The sequence below is a fragment of the Lates calcarifer genome, linkage group LG15, assembly GCF_001640805.2.
Source record: "Lates calcarifer isolate ASB-BC8 linkage group LG15, TLL_Latcal_v3, whole genome shotgun sequence".
Taxonomy (NCBI): domain Eukaryota; kingdom Metazoa; phylum Chordata; class Actinopteri; family Centropomidae; genus Lates; species Lates calcarifer.
Window position 1 is genome coordinate 3,308,049 of NC_066847.1, and position 15,083 is coordinate 3,323,131.

At 42.5% G+C, this 15,083-nt stretch overlaps 1 protein-coding gene across 1 annotated transcript in view; it reads right to left on the bottom strand.

The window, feature by feature from the left end:
• cspg5a (chondroitin sulfate proteoglycan 5a) overlaps positions 1 to 15,083 on the bottom strand; it is a 51,392-nt gene that overhangs the window by 22,644 nt on the left and 13,665 nt on the right. The window contains 1 exon segment of the mRNA XM_018676114.2: positions 8,293 to 9,286. Coding sequence (XP_018531630.1) covers positions 8,293 to 9,286 — 994 coding nt within the window.

Below are 15,083 nucleotides of genomic sequence, written 5' to 3' on the forward strand. Positions count from 1 at the left end.
ACAGTGGAAGCGTCTGCTCTAAGACCAAAGAAGACATGTCATGCACATCTATTTCCCCAGGGTCAACACAGAGTTGTACTGCACTGTTCTGAGTCGTCTGAGAAGGACATTCAGCACAAGTGACCTAAACTGTGACGCAATGGCAATTGAGTGCTCCTTAATGACAATGCATCCACTCACAGCAAGACAATCTATGCTCCCCACCTGCTCCACTCACTGGTTTGTGACTTTGATCTCTTACCCAAGATGAAAAACAGACTGAAGGGTCTCCGTTTTGACACAGTGGAGGAGATCCAGTTGCAGTTTACCTGAACCTGGCTTAATTATTTTGGCAGTTGAGTGTATTATAAAATATTTCTTGTTCAACTTTTCACTATTTCTATAAATAGTTCTGGATTTCTTTGTGCACTGACCAGAATACTAGCAGACAGCTGCTGCAGTCGGCCTTTCCCTGTCACTGTTAATGTCTGGCTGCGCTGGTGATTGAGAGCATGTGACACATGTTGGGAGAGAAACTATGAAAAATAAAAATGATCATGGCGACAGGAGCTCTGTGCTGCAACGTGTTCCTGATGTCTGAGGGATTCATCAAACCAACTGCCATGTTTAAAGAAAATAATAAAATAGATAAATGAACATAAAAGATACTGATTATGTACAATCCAGGCCACCTCCATTTGAAACACACATATAATTGTATTATTTTAGGTCAGATGCTTTTTGTCTTTCATCAGCCATCCTCATAGATTTCCCAGAGGCATCCAGTCCTCTGCGCCACATTCGAAACAAACCAGCTTAAATAAAATATCACTGCATCGGCTGCCATTATGCAGATGGAACCATTATAACCTTATTAGTAGCCACAGTGGGGAGAACACTGTTCCATTCAATCAGCCAGTAATACTAAATCCCTTGATTTGAAAACTGAAAAGGGATTTGAAAACATGACGACATAATCTGTGTTCTCCATTTGGTATTAAAAGAATCTGACCAATTCAAACCATGATAATAATGTCTAGATACTTTCAGGCATTTTGTCAGGCTTGTTCTTTCTCCAGGGTTAAGGCCAAATGGAAAAGGAAAAAAAAGAGCTGTAGCAAGTATTTCTATACAAATGATCCTGTGTTTCAACAGGAGCTCACAAATAGTGTCTTATATACTGAACATCCCTGAAAAGCACTCCAATAAAATCCAAAGATATACACAGCGAGGCAAAGCTAAGCAGGAAAAACACACTGTTTTGACACATATACTGCTGACACCAACCAAAATGATTATTTTTATATCTCTGGTGAGTGAAATATAAACAAATAATTTAGTACATTTCTGTTTGCTTGTCACATTTCATTTCCTGCAGAGTTGTCTGTCTCTGCTGTCAACAGACTGTGCTAAGTGCTAACCTTCATGCTACCATACTGTATATAAAGAGGGTGGTTAACACTGAAAATGACTCACTCAGCGTGGATCTGCGGATACAACTGTAACCAAAACCTATTTAAATAAACCCCCTGAATCCCTGGAGAGCACTCAAAACACCATAAACTGTAAACCAATTAGCGGTATACAGATGTGCCCCATGCTTGCAGTTACTACAACCATCAGTCAGTGAGGGAGAACATTCAGACACCTCCACTTTTGACCCTGGTAGGAGCGCAGAACAAAAGATACCCAGGTGGCTCAGGTGGCCCTCAGAAAGGATGACACATGGATTCATCTCAATGCACTCACATAATGAACTAGAATTACCACCTCACAGCTGGATGCCTCTGCCATCCAGTCAAGCAGCCATGACAGTAGACAATGCTTCAAACATGGAAGACACACATCACACACATCTCCAACCCGGCAGCACAGCACTGCTCTCGAGTTATGGCTTTGAATAATGGCCAGAAAAGTGTTTTTGCTGAACATTACAATGTCACGGTGAAGTTGACCTTTAACCTTTCAAATATTAAATGGCATTTATTAGACATTTGTTTAAAATTAGTGCGTCAGTTCCTGAGCTCTGGCAAAAAATGTTTTTTGTGAGGTCACAGTGACATTGACCTTTAACCTTTTGCCACCAAATTCTAATCAGTTCATCCTCGAGTCCAAGTGAACAGAAAAAATTCAAGTTCACGACAATGGGATGGATGGATGTAAAGAAGGCATAAAAATAAAGTGGTTATTGGAGGTTTTCGTGGTGGTGGACAGATCTGACTTTGAACTTGTTCCATCAACATTTATTACCACAAAACTGTGGAACAAAATCAATTAATTTCAATGATTAGAGGATTTATTTACAGAGACAAAGAAAAGTTCAGTTTTTGGTGAAGTCGAGATCATTTTTAACTTACACCAGAGCAGTGTCAGCGCTAAAACCAGGCTGAAACTCCTAAAATAAGGTGTTTTTATTTACATAGTCGGCTGCATGTGGACCAGCTTTTCTAGGATTTTGCAAAAGAACAGAAGATTGGAAACCGATCTGCATTTGATTAAGATATCCCCCTTTTGGATGAGAAGATGACGGTTGGAATGAGATCCAGGTCACATGTTAGTGAAGAGTGTGCACACTACTGTTGCACTGAACTGAATTCTGTCAGTGTTGTAATGATATTTATGGTGACAGAGCTGCATCATCGACTGCTTTCCCAGAATTAGACATAGATGTACAGTGAAATTCGAACATGCTTTTTTGCATATCATTGCACTCATGTATCAGAATATTTAGGATAATGGCTCACAGCTAACACAGGTTTACTTTTAACTCACATAAAAAGGCTCTAATAAAGTCTACATTATAATGAAACTTCATATCGTGATCTACTGAACACTACAAGCATCTGGTTGTATTTTGTGATTTTACCATTTGTTTCAGTGTAGAAAAACTCATAGACACTTTAGTCCTTGGATAAAACTTGCTCAGATGATTTCCTCTCCACTACTCTTTCAAAATAAAAGCACATGACATGCAGTGGAATTTGAGCCTGACAGAGACAAAGACTGAGACAGAGAGAAACGAAAGACTCTGAACTGGTTCAATACAGCCTGTTAGCCCCGCCCACATGAAGATCAATAAAAACCTGATGACTGTTTTTGTTTGTGTGTGTGTGTGTGTACATAAATGTGTGTATACAGTATGTGCAGTGAACCTAACAGTCAAAACTTAGTTATTCTGCAGCATGGCCACTACTGCCAAAAACAAATTTGTGCGTGTGTGTAGCTGTAACAGCTGAATACGTCAGGCCAGACTACCTTTGGCAAAAACAAACTCTGTGTGTGTGTGTGTGTGTCTTTTGTCGATGGCCTTCTCAGCAGTCATAAATCTCCTGTGTGTTTGACCTCTGGCCTGATTCCATGACCCCACGCTCTCACCCATAATCCTAATGTGTGTGTGTGTGTGTGTGTGTGTGCAGTGGGGGTGTGGGTTTATTTGTGTGTAAAAGTCTAAATGTGTATCTGAGTGTGTTTCCATGATGTGGTCATGAAATCTAAAATGGATACAAACCGCTGTTGGTGCTCAAAGCTTCTCTTAATTACATCAAGCTGCAGGACACACACACAAACACACACACACACACACACACACACACCCGTAAACTCGACCTGGCTCGCCCGAGTCGTTTCCATACTGGCAAGAGTTATAAGGTTCTGACTCACTCAGTTTCTCTTCCACCTCCTCACTTTTCCTCGGTCCACCTCTCACTCTTTTCTTTCTCTCGTTCTCTCTTTCACTTCCTGCTGATAGTTTCTTTATCTCTTTTTCCCCTGATCACTCTTTCCCTCGCTTTCTTTTCTCTTTCCATATCTGCATTTTTCTCTCATAAATAGTCAGAGTATCAGAGTATAAACACCCTCTCTGTTGTTTTCTTTTTGTTTCCCCGGACACACACACACACACCCTCGTTCCTTCCCTCCCTCCTTTTCCTCATCTGTTTCTCCGAATATGGTCCTCGGTCCTGCAGCTCCAGAGGAGGGAGTGGATTTACGATGCTAATGCTGTCAGATCCCATCACTCAGAGGGACAGAGAGCCAGCGCCGGAGATGCCGCAGATAGCTTCAAAAAAAGTGCCTGCATCACAGTGCACTTACGCAGAGGTATCAAATCTCACAACATAATGCAGTCATATAGGTGTTTTCAGACTGAAGACAAAGAGTGTTTATTTCAGTCTGTGTTTTAGCCACAATGGAAGTGACAGCATAGACATGTGCTGTACTTAAACTAGCAACAGACACCATGTGTGACATCTCAGACTTAGTCTGATTTGAAACCTCCGAGGAACTCCAGTATTTTTTCTCTTATTTTTCTCAAGCTTCTCTTCTTTTTGCTCCTGCTGTCTCTGTACATTCCTCAAGTCCTACAAGTCTGATTCTAGACACAAATGTCATTTAAAAAAATTTTCTTCTTGAGATGATGTGTTTTCTCCTTGGTTTTCTCTGTCATTTCTGATCATAATTCAATAGCAATCTTTATTAAACACTCCACATACACGGATGAATCTCTGTCTGACTGTGCTTTGATTTTTGAAACCTGTAATGTAAAAAGTTTTTTGGATGAATGTGTCTCAAGTAAGCTTCGAACTTTGATTTTCAACATGTTAATTGACGTGAGGAAAAAGGTGGATCTACATTCCAAGGGCAGTGCAGCACCCAGACAGTTTACACAGTACGCATGCCAGGGTTTTAAGAAAGGCAGAGCTCAGCTGCGATGGTGCTTTCTACGCTGTCACCCAGACGCTACTGAAGTGGAGCGGAGCAGCCAATTCCAGCAGTGTACTGTTGTTTGGATGAGGAACAAATCTGCAAGCTTTATTAAAGTCAGCCCCTACAGACAGGCACATTTTGAAGTTTTCATAAAGCCAACACACACTGGCTATGTCACATAGGATCACATGATTTAACATGTGACAATCGATGCCTGAGCACTCACAGGACTCCTACAGAGAGAAGAAATCGTCAAGTGCCAATCTTGGTAACGAACCTGCTGGGCTCTCACAAAGACACTGGCATATCCCAGTGTGTCAAGATGCTGCTGGTGTGGGTCCTTTAAAACACCAACACCCAATGTTTTCTATGTAATGTGCCTCATCTGCTGCCAGTGTGTGTGTCCACCAAAGACATTACAGTGTATAACTGTTTTCAAAGGCTGCGTTGTTGCCATGACGAGTAAACAAGTGATCTCGAATACACTTTTTTTGACAGTTGTACAGTAGGCAGCTCACAAGATGTGTTGTTATTCTATAATTGTTAAGTATGTGCTTTCTGCAGCAGAGCAAAGTTTGCACTCATTTCTTTGAGCAGTGTAATTGTATTTGACAGTTGTTATTATGAAGCCAATTTGTCATATGAATTTATTAATAAAATCTCATTTTATTTGTTAATTCTTCTTCTTCTTGTCATTGTTTGCCTTTTGTTAAAAGGAGAATCAATGCAGACACATAACTGTTTTTAAAAAAACTATCATATCCATAATCACTACATTCTTAAACTCTCCAGCAGCTTTATAAAGAGCTGAAGCTACAATGAGAAAGGTAAGCTTCCCAGCCTTGCAGGCACATAATTCTGTCTGTAAGAAAGAAATACGACAGGCTGGTCTGAGGTCAGTAAACAGCACTTCAAAGGGTCGTGTGTTTTACCACAGAGGGCTGAAGGTCCAGACATTCATCCTGTTGTAATTGAATTGGCCTGATGTATGAAGCAGCTTCAGTTCGGCTGCACGCACCAACACCCACACACACAGACACACACATGAACTCACAGTTCCACATGTACACGCAAACTCAGTCACATGTGTAATCGGACACAGTCGTGCCTAAACACACACACACACACACACACACAGAGGAACATATTGGTCCTCATCTGTGCCAGTGTTCCATTGACCCATATTACGCCTTTGCCCAGCAGTCAAATGCCTCAGTATCTCCCCAGCACCTCGTCTGACTCACTCCCAGGAGGTTCATCACTGCTACTATCTGCTGACTGAGTCTCAAAATCTGCCCTAAATATCTGGATCATGTCGTCTGCTTAGCAGGAGTTTTTCAACATCACTGTGTGAGTGTCGCTCCATTTCCCTCTCAGTCAATAACACTTGTAATCTGTTGATTTGATACAACTGTGATGATTATTTCTGCAGTATTGACTACTCCAAATATAACAGTTCCTTTCTCAATTCATCTGTGTTTTTTTATGAGATCCAAACCTTGTCTGCTCAAATTAATATATCTATTTCAAAAATGATGTACCATGAGAGTACATTAAAGAAGAAGTAAGGGTCATTACATGTGAGCAGGAGGCAGAGATGTGATGCTGAACATAACCTTGAACTGGGGTCATGGGGTCACAGGCCTTGAACAGGGGATATAAAATCTCAGGCTATTTTTGAGCGGGTAAATCTGGACTGAGATGTCTCTGGTTCCTCAGTGTGCTTGTGTGTAGATAACAGTGTTTACAGCGTCAGTCACTGTAATATTTTCTCCATCAGCTCCAGTCAGGAGGCTGATCGCCTCAGTGCATAAATTTACATGTTAATCCGCGCAGCTGTTCAGTAATTGGAAGTCTCTCCTCACTGATTGGTTGGCTCATTCACTTCATGATTATAGGAAAATGTATGTAAAATCTTTGCCATTTAGAAATGAGAAATCTATGTTTATGTGATTGGTAGCACAAGCACACACACTAACAAAAAAAGATCAAGCTCATCAGTCTGAGATGCATTCTCTTTTTGTGATACTGTGGGTTTGTAAACTCTTTTCTGTGCCCCTTGTATGATGGATCCCTTCCTGTATGAATGCTGACTGTCAGTACAAAATGGCAGCTGAAATCTTTATTTAAAAATTATTCTTAAGTACTGACACCTTGCAACTACTGTTTACTTCCAATGTGCACCAAGCAATACCCTGTGTTAATGACGCATATGGCTCTGCTCAAAATTGGTGGAAATGTGCACTGGTTCTCTAGTTAGAACCAAGGTTCTAAGAAAACTGAACAGAACCTGCTCAAGAACCAGAGCTAATTTGGTGGATTAGAGCGAGTAAATCAATCAGTTTTTATTGTTCTAAAGGAAAACAGGGCATGATGACATGATTCTTACTGCGGGTCCTACAGCTTTGGTGTCAGTCCCTTCATATTCCATTCAATATTTTGTATATTATGAGCATCACTTCCATACTAATACAGAATTAGTAATCTATCAGACAAAGCACACATCTGCAGCAGCTCTAATCTTGAACCCGTCATGCTTTTTTTTCCAACTCAAGTGTAGCTGTTCTCATCAGAGATCGGGACCTTTTGATCCACAGATGCTCTGTGACTGTTGACTTTCAGATGCACTGGCAGACAGCTCATATTGAGCTGAAACTACTCTGTGGCTTACACCATATTTTATATCTCATATCTCTTAATCCCGTTTGACTTTTGACCTCCACCTAGATTCATCAGCACAGCAACCATATTGGATCGAGTACTGAGGAAAGTCATTACTGCAGTTTGTGGCTAAAGCCTGGAAGGCAGGTCATATAGTAATGGAGCAGAGCAGTGTTTGTGGACATATGATAACAATATCAATATGTAGTTCAGTGTGTGAATATGAGTGAGTGTTGGAGCTTGGCTGTGTTTACAAAATGTTGCATGTCAGTGTCTGATTTCATGTTAATGGTTTTGCTCTGTCTGTGTGTGCTGTTTACAGTCTGCATGACTCCAGCTCTTACAAAGGAACACCAGATCCCAGAACACAGCCTGGCAGATGAGGGGACATTCCCTCATAAAAGTCTCTGTTTAAAATAACAATAATGTGCATGGTTTCTATTTTGCACTGAACTTTTCCGCATGGTCCTGACCAGAGAGCAGCTCACTAAATCAGTAGTTCATGGAGTCTCATTCAGTACGTCAGGTGGCAGAGGATTTTTACTTGATGGATTGCCAGAAGTTTGAAGTTTTGTACAGTCATACTAACTTTTGTGATCCCCTGACCAAGCAATACTTAACGACAGCTTTTCTATACTAAGGATCCAAGAAGTGGTTAAGTGAAGGCAACTGGAATTAGTTGTAGATACTTGAAGACATTTCATCCAACAGAGTTCTGGATGTTGGAATTGAACAGTTTCTGCTTTCACTGGAAAAACTATGTTGCACTGAAAGCAGCATGTGTTCGATCTTCATGTGTTGTGGTTTGAGTGGGTGAGATTTTTGATGTAATTGCAAAATGCTGATGCAACTTGTGGGTCCTGCACATTTCTGGTTTGTTTGGTGTTAACAGAGTGCAGCATACTTATCCCTGAGTGTTTCTGTGTTTGTGTCTCTGTTGCATCTTACCTGCAGAACACTCCCATGCCCTCCAGCAGGTAACACTGTCCCCCGTTGAAGCAGTAGTTGGGCAGCATGTCACAGGGCGAGCGGCAACTTCCGTTCACCATCTGGTAGCCCACGCGGCAGCCACCCATTCCGTCGGACCCGTCCACCGGTGATGCTGCTGGAGGAGCTGCCACAGGGATGTTTGGTTCTGGACCTCCCATCCCTGGGATGAAGGAGCTGGGGACCCGGGGCCTGGAGCGAGCCGGAGACCCAGCAGACAGTCGGAGGTCTTCGTCGCTCTCATAGGCGTCAGTGGTGGTGCTGTAGGTGTACTCATCAGCGGTGGGTGACACACCGTCCTCATAGGGTGTGAGGTAGTCGTAGTTGTCCGGCATCGCCCAGGAGGTTGGGTCGCCGCCCTGCAGCTCATGGGCCAGTGATGAAGGAGAGGCTGGGGCCAGATCCAGGTTGCGCCCACGAGAGGAGGGATCAAAGAAGTCCACGTGGAGGACATCAGGGCTGGGGGGGCTGGGGGGGTTGGTGGTGGGTGGGGGCGGGGGTGGGGCAGTGGTGGTGAAAAGGTGGTCCAGGTCAAACACGGCTGTGTCCTTGGCGTGGATCCAAGGTGGGTCAGTGTGCAGCAGACGCTCCTCCTCATCCTCCTCCTCTTCACCCTCCATGACATCCTGTTTACGCGGGGTGCTGGGCAGCAGGTGCTCCGTCTCAGCCGAATCAGGGCTGAGCTGAGGAGGAGCCACCACACCTACTTCCTCCACCGCTGGAATCACCGATTCACCAAACATGCCGCTGCTCTGCTCCTCCTCCTCGCCGGCGCGGGGGATACGGCCCGCCCTCTGGGTCACAGTGTTGATCACGTCGGGACTGGCCGAGCTGCTCATCCCGGTCACAGCGACGATGATCTCATTGACCTTGACAGGTCCCTCCTCCTGAGCGAGAAGGGAGGTAACATTGGCCGTGCTGTCCGGCTCAGTGACATTGGTCCCAACAACATTTCCTGCAAACAAACACAAAAAATGTCTCTTAGTACCTGGTTTGTTTAATGAAAATGATTACTAGAGCCCCTGTACTTGCGTTTTAAGGCATATGTTGCTTTTATAACCCAAGTACCATCAGTTATTACTCTGCATTATGAGTTTTAAAACCACAAAGGTGTAATCAATGTAAAGCTTTACCCAAGCTTCACTGACTGACTGTGAGACGCTGGGCACAGATGCATGAAAGCTCCTGTTACTGCCTGAATGAAGGCAGACCCCCCCCACAAAGATTTCATCCTCTCAGAAGAAGAAGTGAGAACACAGTGGTGAGGGAACTGCAGCAAATTTAATGAGGTGAAAGTGGTATCACTCTAAACAGCACAGTTTGTAAACTGTCATATACTAAAAAAAGAGTATATAAGAAAGAAATAAAAGACTAAATCCATTTGAAATTGAAATTGCAAATTCATGCAGTGTGTTGTGGATGAATGACACTGATCAGAAAACATGTATTCAGCATAAAACTGTATAAAATATAGTTCTGTGCAGCAAGCAGTTGAAGAAACCGCTGACCCCCACACAAACCACAGTGACATCAGAAAACACAGCAGCCATTACTATGAAAAATTCAACAATCAAGGGGCTGAAAATAACCTGGTTGGGGGATAGTGAGGTGGAAACAGCACCATGGTTTCCTGGCAGCTCTCTCTCAGTTAGCAGCAACATCTAAACTCATCCCACTGGTACAAAATGAATGTTTATGTTCTGATATCTAATCCAAATTCATCCCTGAAAAAAAAAATCAGCCTAAAATCAGATCACGGGAGCTAAAAATGTAATTTCCCACCCAAGCTGTATCCTGATCGACTGGAATATTAGCAAATATTAGCTGAGAATAACAGGAAAAATGCACTGGGCTGTTGGAGGCAACATCTGCTGTTGTTTATATCTAGACTCTAAATACAAACATACACACACCAACGGGTTCACTGCACTCTTTCCAGAGATATTTTCCAGCCTCATCCTCACACACCAGCAGCCCGCTGCCACACAATGACTTCACAAACTTAAAGTCTTTTTGCATTATGTGACGGACAAAGTGGGCTCAAGGAGTCTGGCATTGAAGATGGGGGGGGGGATTAAAATGAGATGTGATTGGCCGTATACTTATCCTCCGGTTGATTACTTCATCCGAGGGCGGCTCGTTGAGTCATGCAAAAAAAAAAAAAAAGCTCCTTTACAGCTGCTCCCCCCTTTGGATTAAAGGAATAATTCACTAATGTACATGAATGGTGAGGAGCCAGGATTAGGGATTATGTGGTTGGAGAGGGGTGGGATTTGGGAGACTCTGGGGGTGCTCTGCAGGGGGGGTGGGTGGGGGATCTCATGGAGACACAGACAAGAAACCATACTGGCGATTGTAAGATAAACTGAGGAGAACTGATCATCTTGAGTAACAGCTAAAAATAACAGCTGTCTCTCTGAGTGAGAGACAAGCCTGAGCTCAAATAAACCTGACAATAAAAGCAGTGTTTTTATATCTACTGTACGCAACTCAAACTATCATGTTTGGTCATGATTTATTTTTTCATCATCAACTATTTCCCCTGGGATACTAACATGTATTCTCTGTGTAGCCACAGCCTGAGACAGAGTTCTGTATCTACTCTGTACTACTCAGTATCTCCTCTGGTTCCAGACCTCTGAAGTGCCAGATTTACGATGCAGCAGTAAACAGGTCTGGTGTGGTTTGGCAGTGCCAGGTTTTTATGTAGCCGTGAGCAGTGCTGGGCAAGTTACTTGGAGAGTGTAAACAATTACTTATTACACATTTCTTTACTGATTATACAGCAGCAGAAGTAATGAGTTACATTACTCACAACTATACTTTTCTAACTCAGCTGTCAGCACCAACATCAACTCGCCACATCTTTTGTATTTAACACATGTAGAAAACGAAATAATAGAAAACCAGACAGCAGGCAGCCGCACAGTTTAACAGGATTTACTGACCAGCTCCAAACTTAGTCTCTGTGACTGCAGCTCTCCAGACACCCTGACCTAAGATTTACACAACAACAACTCTAAAACAGTTGTTACTCCTGAACGTACCCTTACCTACATCTGCTACATCAGCCAGCCAAGAGCACCAAATATAAATAAGACAACTGTGGAATCACCTCGGGTCGCATTTCTCCTCTAATCTCAACCATATCCTGGACCAGTCTGAGCACTGAACACAGAAACCAAACTGATAACAACCCTCCACTGTTAACTGTGATGTAATTACTGAACTTTGAATTTGAATTAAGCCATAACAAGCCAAAGTGAATTTGTGTTTATTAGTCTGAATTGTTAACAGTGCTGCAGGTACACACTCTAAATCATTGTTTCAAGTCAGAATTAGCACTCTGCTGTTTTGTATGACATATAAAAAAACTGGGATAAATGTGAAGTTAACTGTCGCTACTGCAGCTCTGTGTCACCTGCTAATGATGATGGGACAGACACATCAGTGATTAGGTGAGGGCAAAATAACTGCTCCACCTGTAAAAAAAAATCTGCCACTGTGATATGAAAACAAAACTTCAGCCATCAATATTAAGCTGAAACAAATCCATGTTATAACAGATGAAGGAGCCCTGCTGTTGCACTGGATGACACATTCCTTAACTGCAATCAACACAGCACTTATTCTGAAACACCTCCACAACTGCAGTGGACCTGAGAGCAGCTCCATGTTGGGCAGACGATGCTGCTGGTCCCTTTTTTATGTCTCTTTACAGGGACCGAGATCCTAGTCATTTCTTTAAAATGGTAGTTACATCACTGATATTATTCACAAATAGCATTGGACTAAAAGGTCTGTCTTTAAGACACATTTATCTGAGTGAACAAAACCGTGTCTACTTATCTTTAATAATAAAAAGATAAAGCAACACAAACCTTTAATATTCAGTTAGTGATCTTGTCATTGTCATCTACACTCATTAAAAGGGTTCACATCATATTTAGTTGTTGTAGTTAATGTGGTTGGGGGTTCAGTTCCTACAATGACCACTGACTGTGAATAAATGCATGCTCTCCTGGTCGTGTAAGGAGCTTTGGCTAACAGCCTCCACCAAATGGCATATGTGAGGATATCTGTGAGGATCTTTGCTGACTGAAGTTAAGCTCAGATCAGATCGCGACCCTCTGGGGTTTTAATCTCTAAATGTCTCCTCAACACTCAGTGAGGCTCCATTTTCACAGCCAGTGGTTTATTATTTATTATGACCTCCACCAAACTTTTATGACTCACATGACGTGATGTCTGATATGGGAGCAAACAGACAAAAAAGGTACACACCCTCTGACTGCAGTAATGAGCCACAATCTAACATCATCACTTAAAAACTGCAGCAAAACATCCAGGAAACCAGTTCTGCTTACTGAGAAATCTTTAAGCAATCTGCTTCAGCTGCTGATTTCCCACATTTCACAAGATATCTTTAGATTGCCCGCAGATCACATGTCTGAACTTCAGTTATTCAAGTCAATTTAGTATCTGTAGCCCAACATTACATACAGTGTCTGTGGGTTTTACAGATCTCCCAGTCCAGCACAAGCCCAATAAAAACAAACCAAAAATAGATCAAATAAAAACATAAAGAAAAAACACAAATCATTCAGCAGCCTAATACACCAGGGCTGCCCAGTTTTAGTTGAATAAATAACTAGTTGGTTGTTAGTAGTAAGTGGTTTGACAGATCTTTCTGCCTGACTGCACGCAAGAAAAAAACTCAAAGAAACAACTGCAGACACATTGAGATTTTTAAGTTAAATTAAGACAAATAAAAGATAATTAGTTCTGAACTTTCTTGAGCTGTACTGTGGGTTATATATTTAACTGCTGTCTGCTGAGATCAGCAGAGTAAAAGCTTTTTCCAGGCTCCAAACACAATATATCATGCGATTTAACTGGATTTTGGTCTGTTGAGAGAATAGATGTCTCTTTGCTTCTTCTTTGATGGATATTCTTTGGTGTTTTATGACGTTATTAGATAGGCAATGGAGACATGATGTGGACAGAAGAGAGAGAAACAGGGAGTGATATGCAACAAAGGTTCCCAGTCAGCCGTGAACCAGGGATGCTGCGGTTCCTGGTCAGCACCTTTAAACTCCCAGGCCACCAGGGAGTGTGTCCCTGTTTGATGGATTTCTGTATGATTCCATAAGAACTGGCTGAAAACAACAGGCCCTCGATCTTTGGTTAATGAGGAAAACAAGAAACCTGACATTTGCCATAAGAAGATCCAGCAGCATGGACTGAAATGACTGAACTAAACTAAAACATACAGACTTTGTCTCCATGGGAGATATTGGCTCAGCTTCTCTTTTCCATTTTAAATAAATTAGTACTGCTCTTCAGTGTGATGACACACCATAACAACATATTCTGCTGCTTGTAAATCTGCATCCTATTCTCTCAGAATCTCTGGTCAAAGTATCCTTGAGCAACACACCATCCCTGCTCATCACCATACCAATAAAGAGAATCATACAGTTGTGAATGTGTGAGCAGGACATCACAGAGAAAGACATCAAGAGAAATCTTTCCTGAATAAACAGGAACCAACAGATACACTAAACCACAATAAACAAATACATATGGAACTACGCTTGTTATCGCTTCATCCACACCTCCCTGTCATCGTTAGGTATGAGTCTGTCAGTTCATGCACGAGGCGTTTGACAGGTGGAAGGCTTCGGTTTATTGATGGTTTTGTTTTCTGGCGCTGTAGCAGCGAACTGTGTCTTTGAAGCCGAGGTCATTCTGGGGCTAATCCTTCCAGCAGTCCCACAGTCCACTGCTGTTTAACACATCAACCGAGCAGCCTGGGATAACATGCCACACTCACACACACACACACACACACTTTACTATATAGTAACTACACAAAAGCATTTTACACACTCAATACATGATGCCCACCAAGAAATTTGGATTTAAGGCCATATATGTCCGCCTCCCTCTCACGCATAGAAACAATCATACTGGCCTTTGTTTGCTTTACTGCTCTTTGCCAACTACTCACACACACACCTGACAGCAGTACACTCATTAAGTGACAGTTTGTCTGCATTTGGGTGAATCTCCTGAGAAAACCAGCCAGCCTTCACCACAACCAACTCCTCCTCCTCCTCCTCCTGCTGCTGCTGCAACAGGCCTGATGAATACAAACTGTGCAGTCCAGAGAACAGACAGCAATGGCTGCCACACAACCAGACAGAATGACAGGGGGTGATGAGGAGGGATGGTAACAAGGGATGGGGAGAGGTGACACGTCATGACAGAGAGAAGAAAGAAAAATTGTGGGAGGAAGAAGTGGATGTGACAAAGTGAGGGATAGAGAGAGATGGGGAAAAAGACAGAGTGAAACTGACAAAGAGAGAAGAAGGGAGATGCCTCAGGTCTTTGAAAGACTTGGACTTTTACTCTCACTCTGCCAGCCTGTCTGTAGCCGAGGGGAAAACACTTAAGAGAGATCTACTACCTACTCCATTCAGTCTACTATCAGTGGCTTCAAATCTCCGACTGCTTCAGCCAGGTTATACTACAGTATGATACTCCTGGTCCTGGTTTGTGCATGCACTATTGTCAGCATCTTCTATCACATCCCTGCCTTCTGCAGACAGATAAATCTGAAATACTGCGATCTGCAGACGTCAGTGTCAGTGACAGGCTCTTGATGTGTGATCATGAGATTTTCAGTACATGAATAAACACATCTTTAACACTGAGTCCTTATACTGAACTGAATGTACTGACTCATC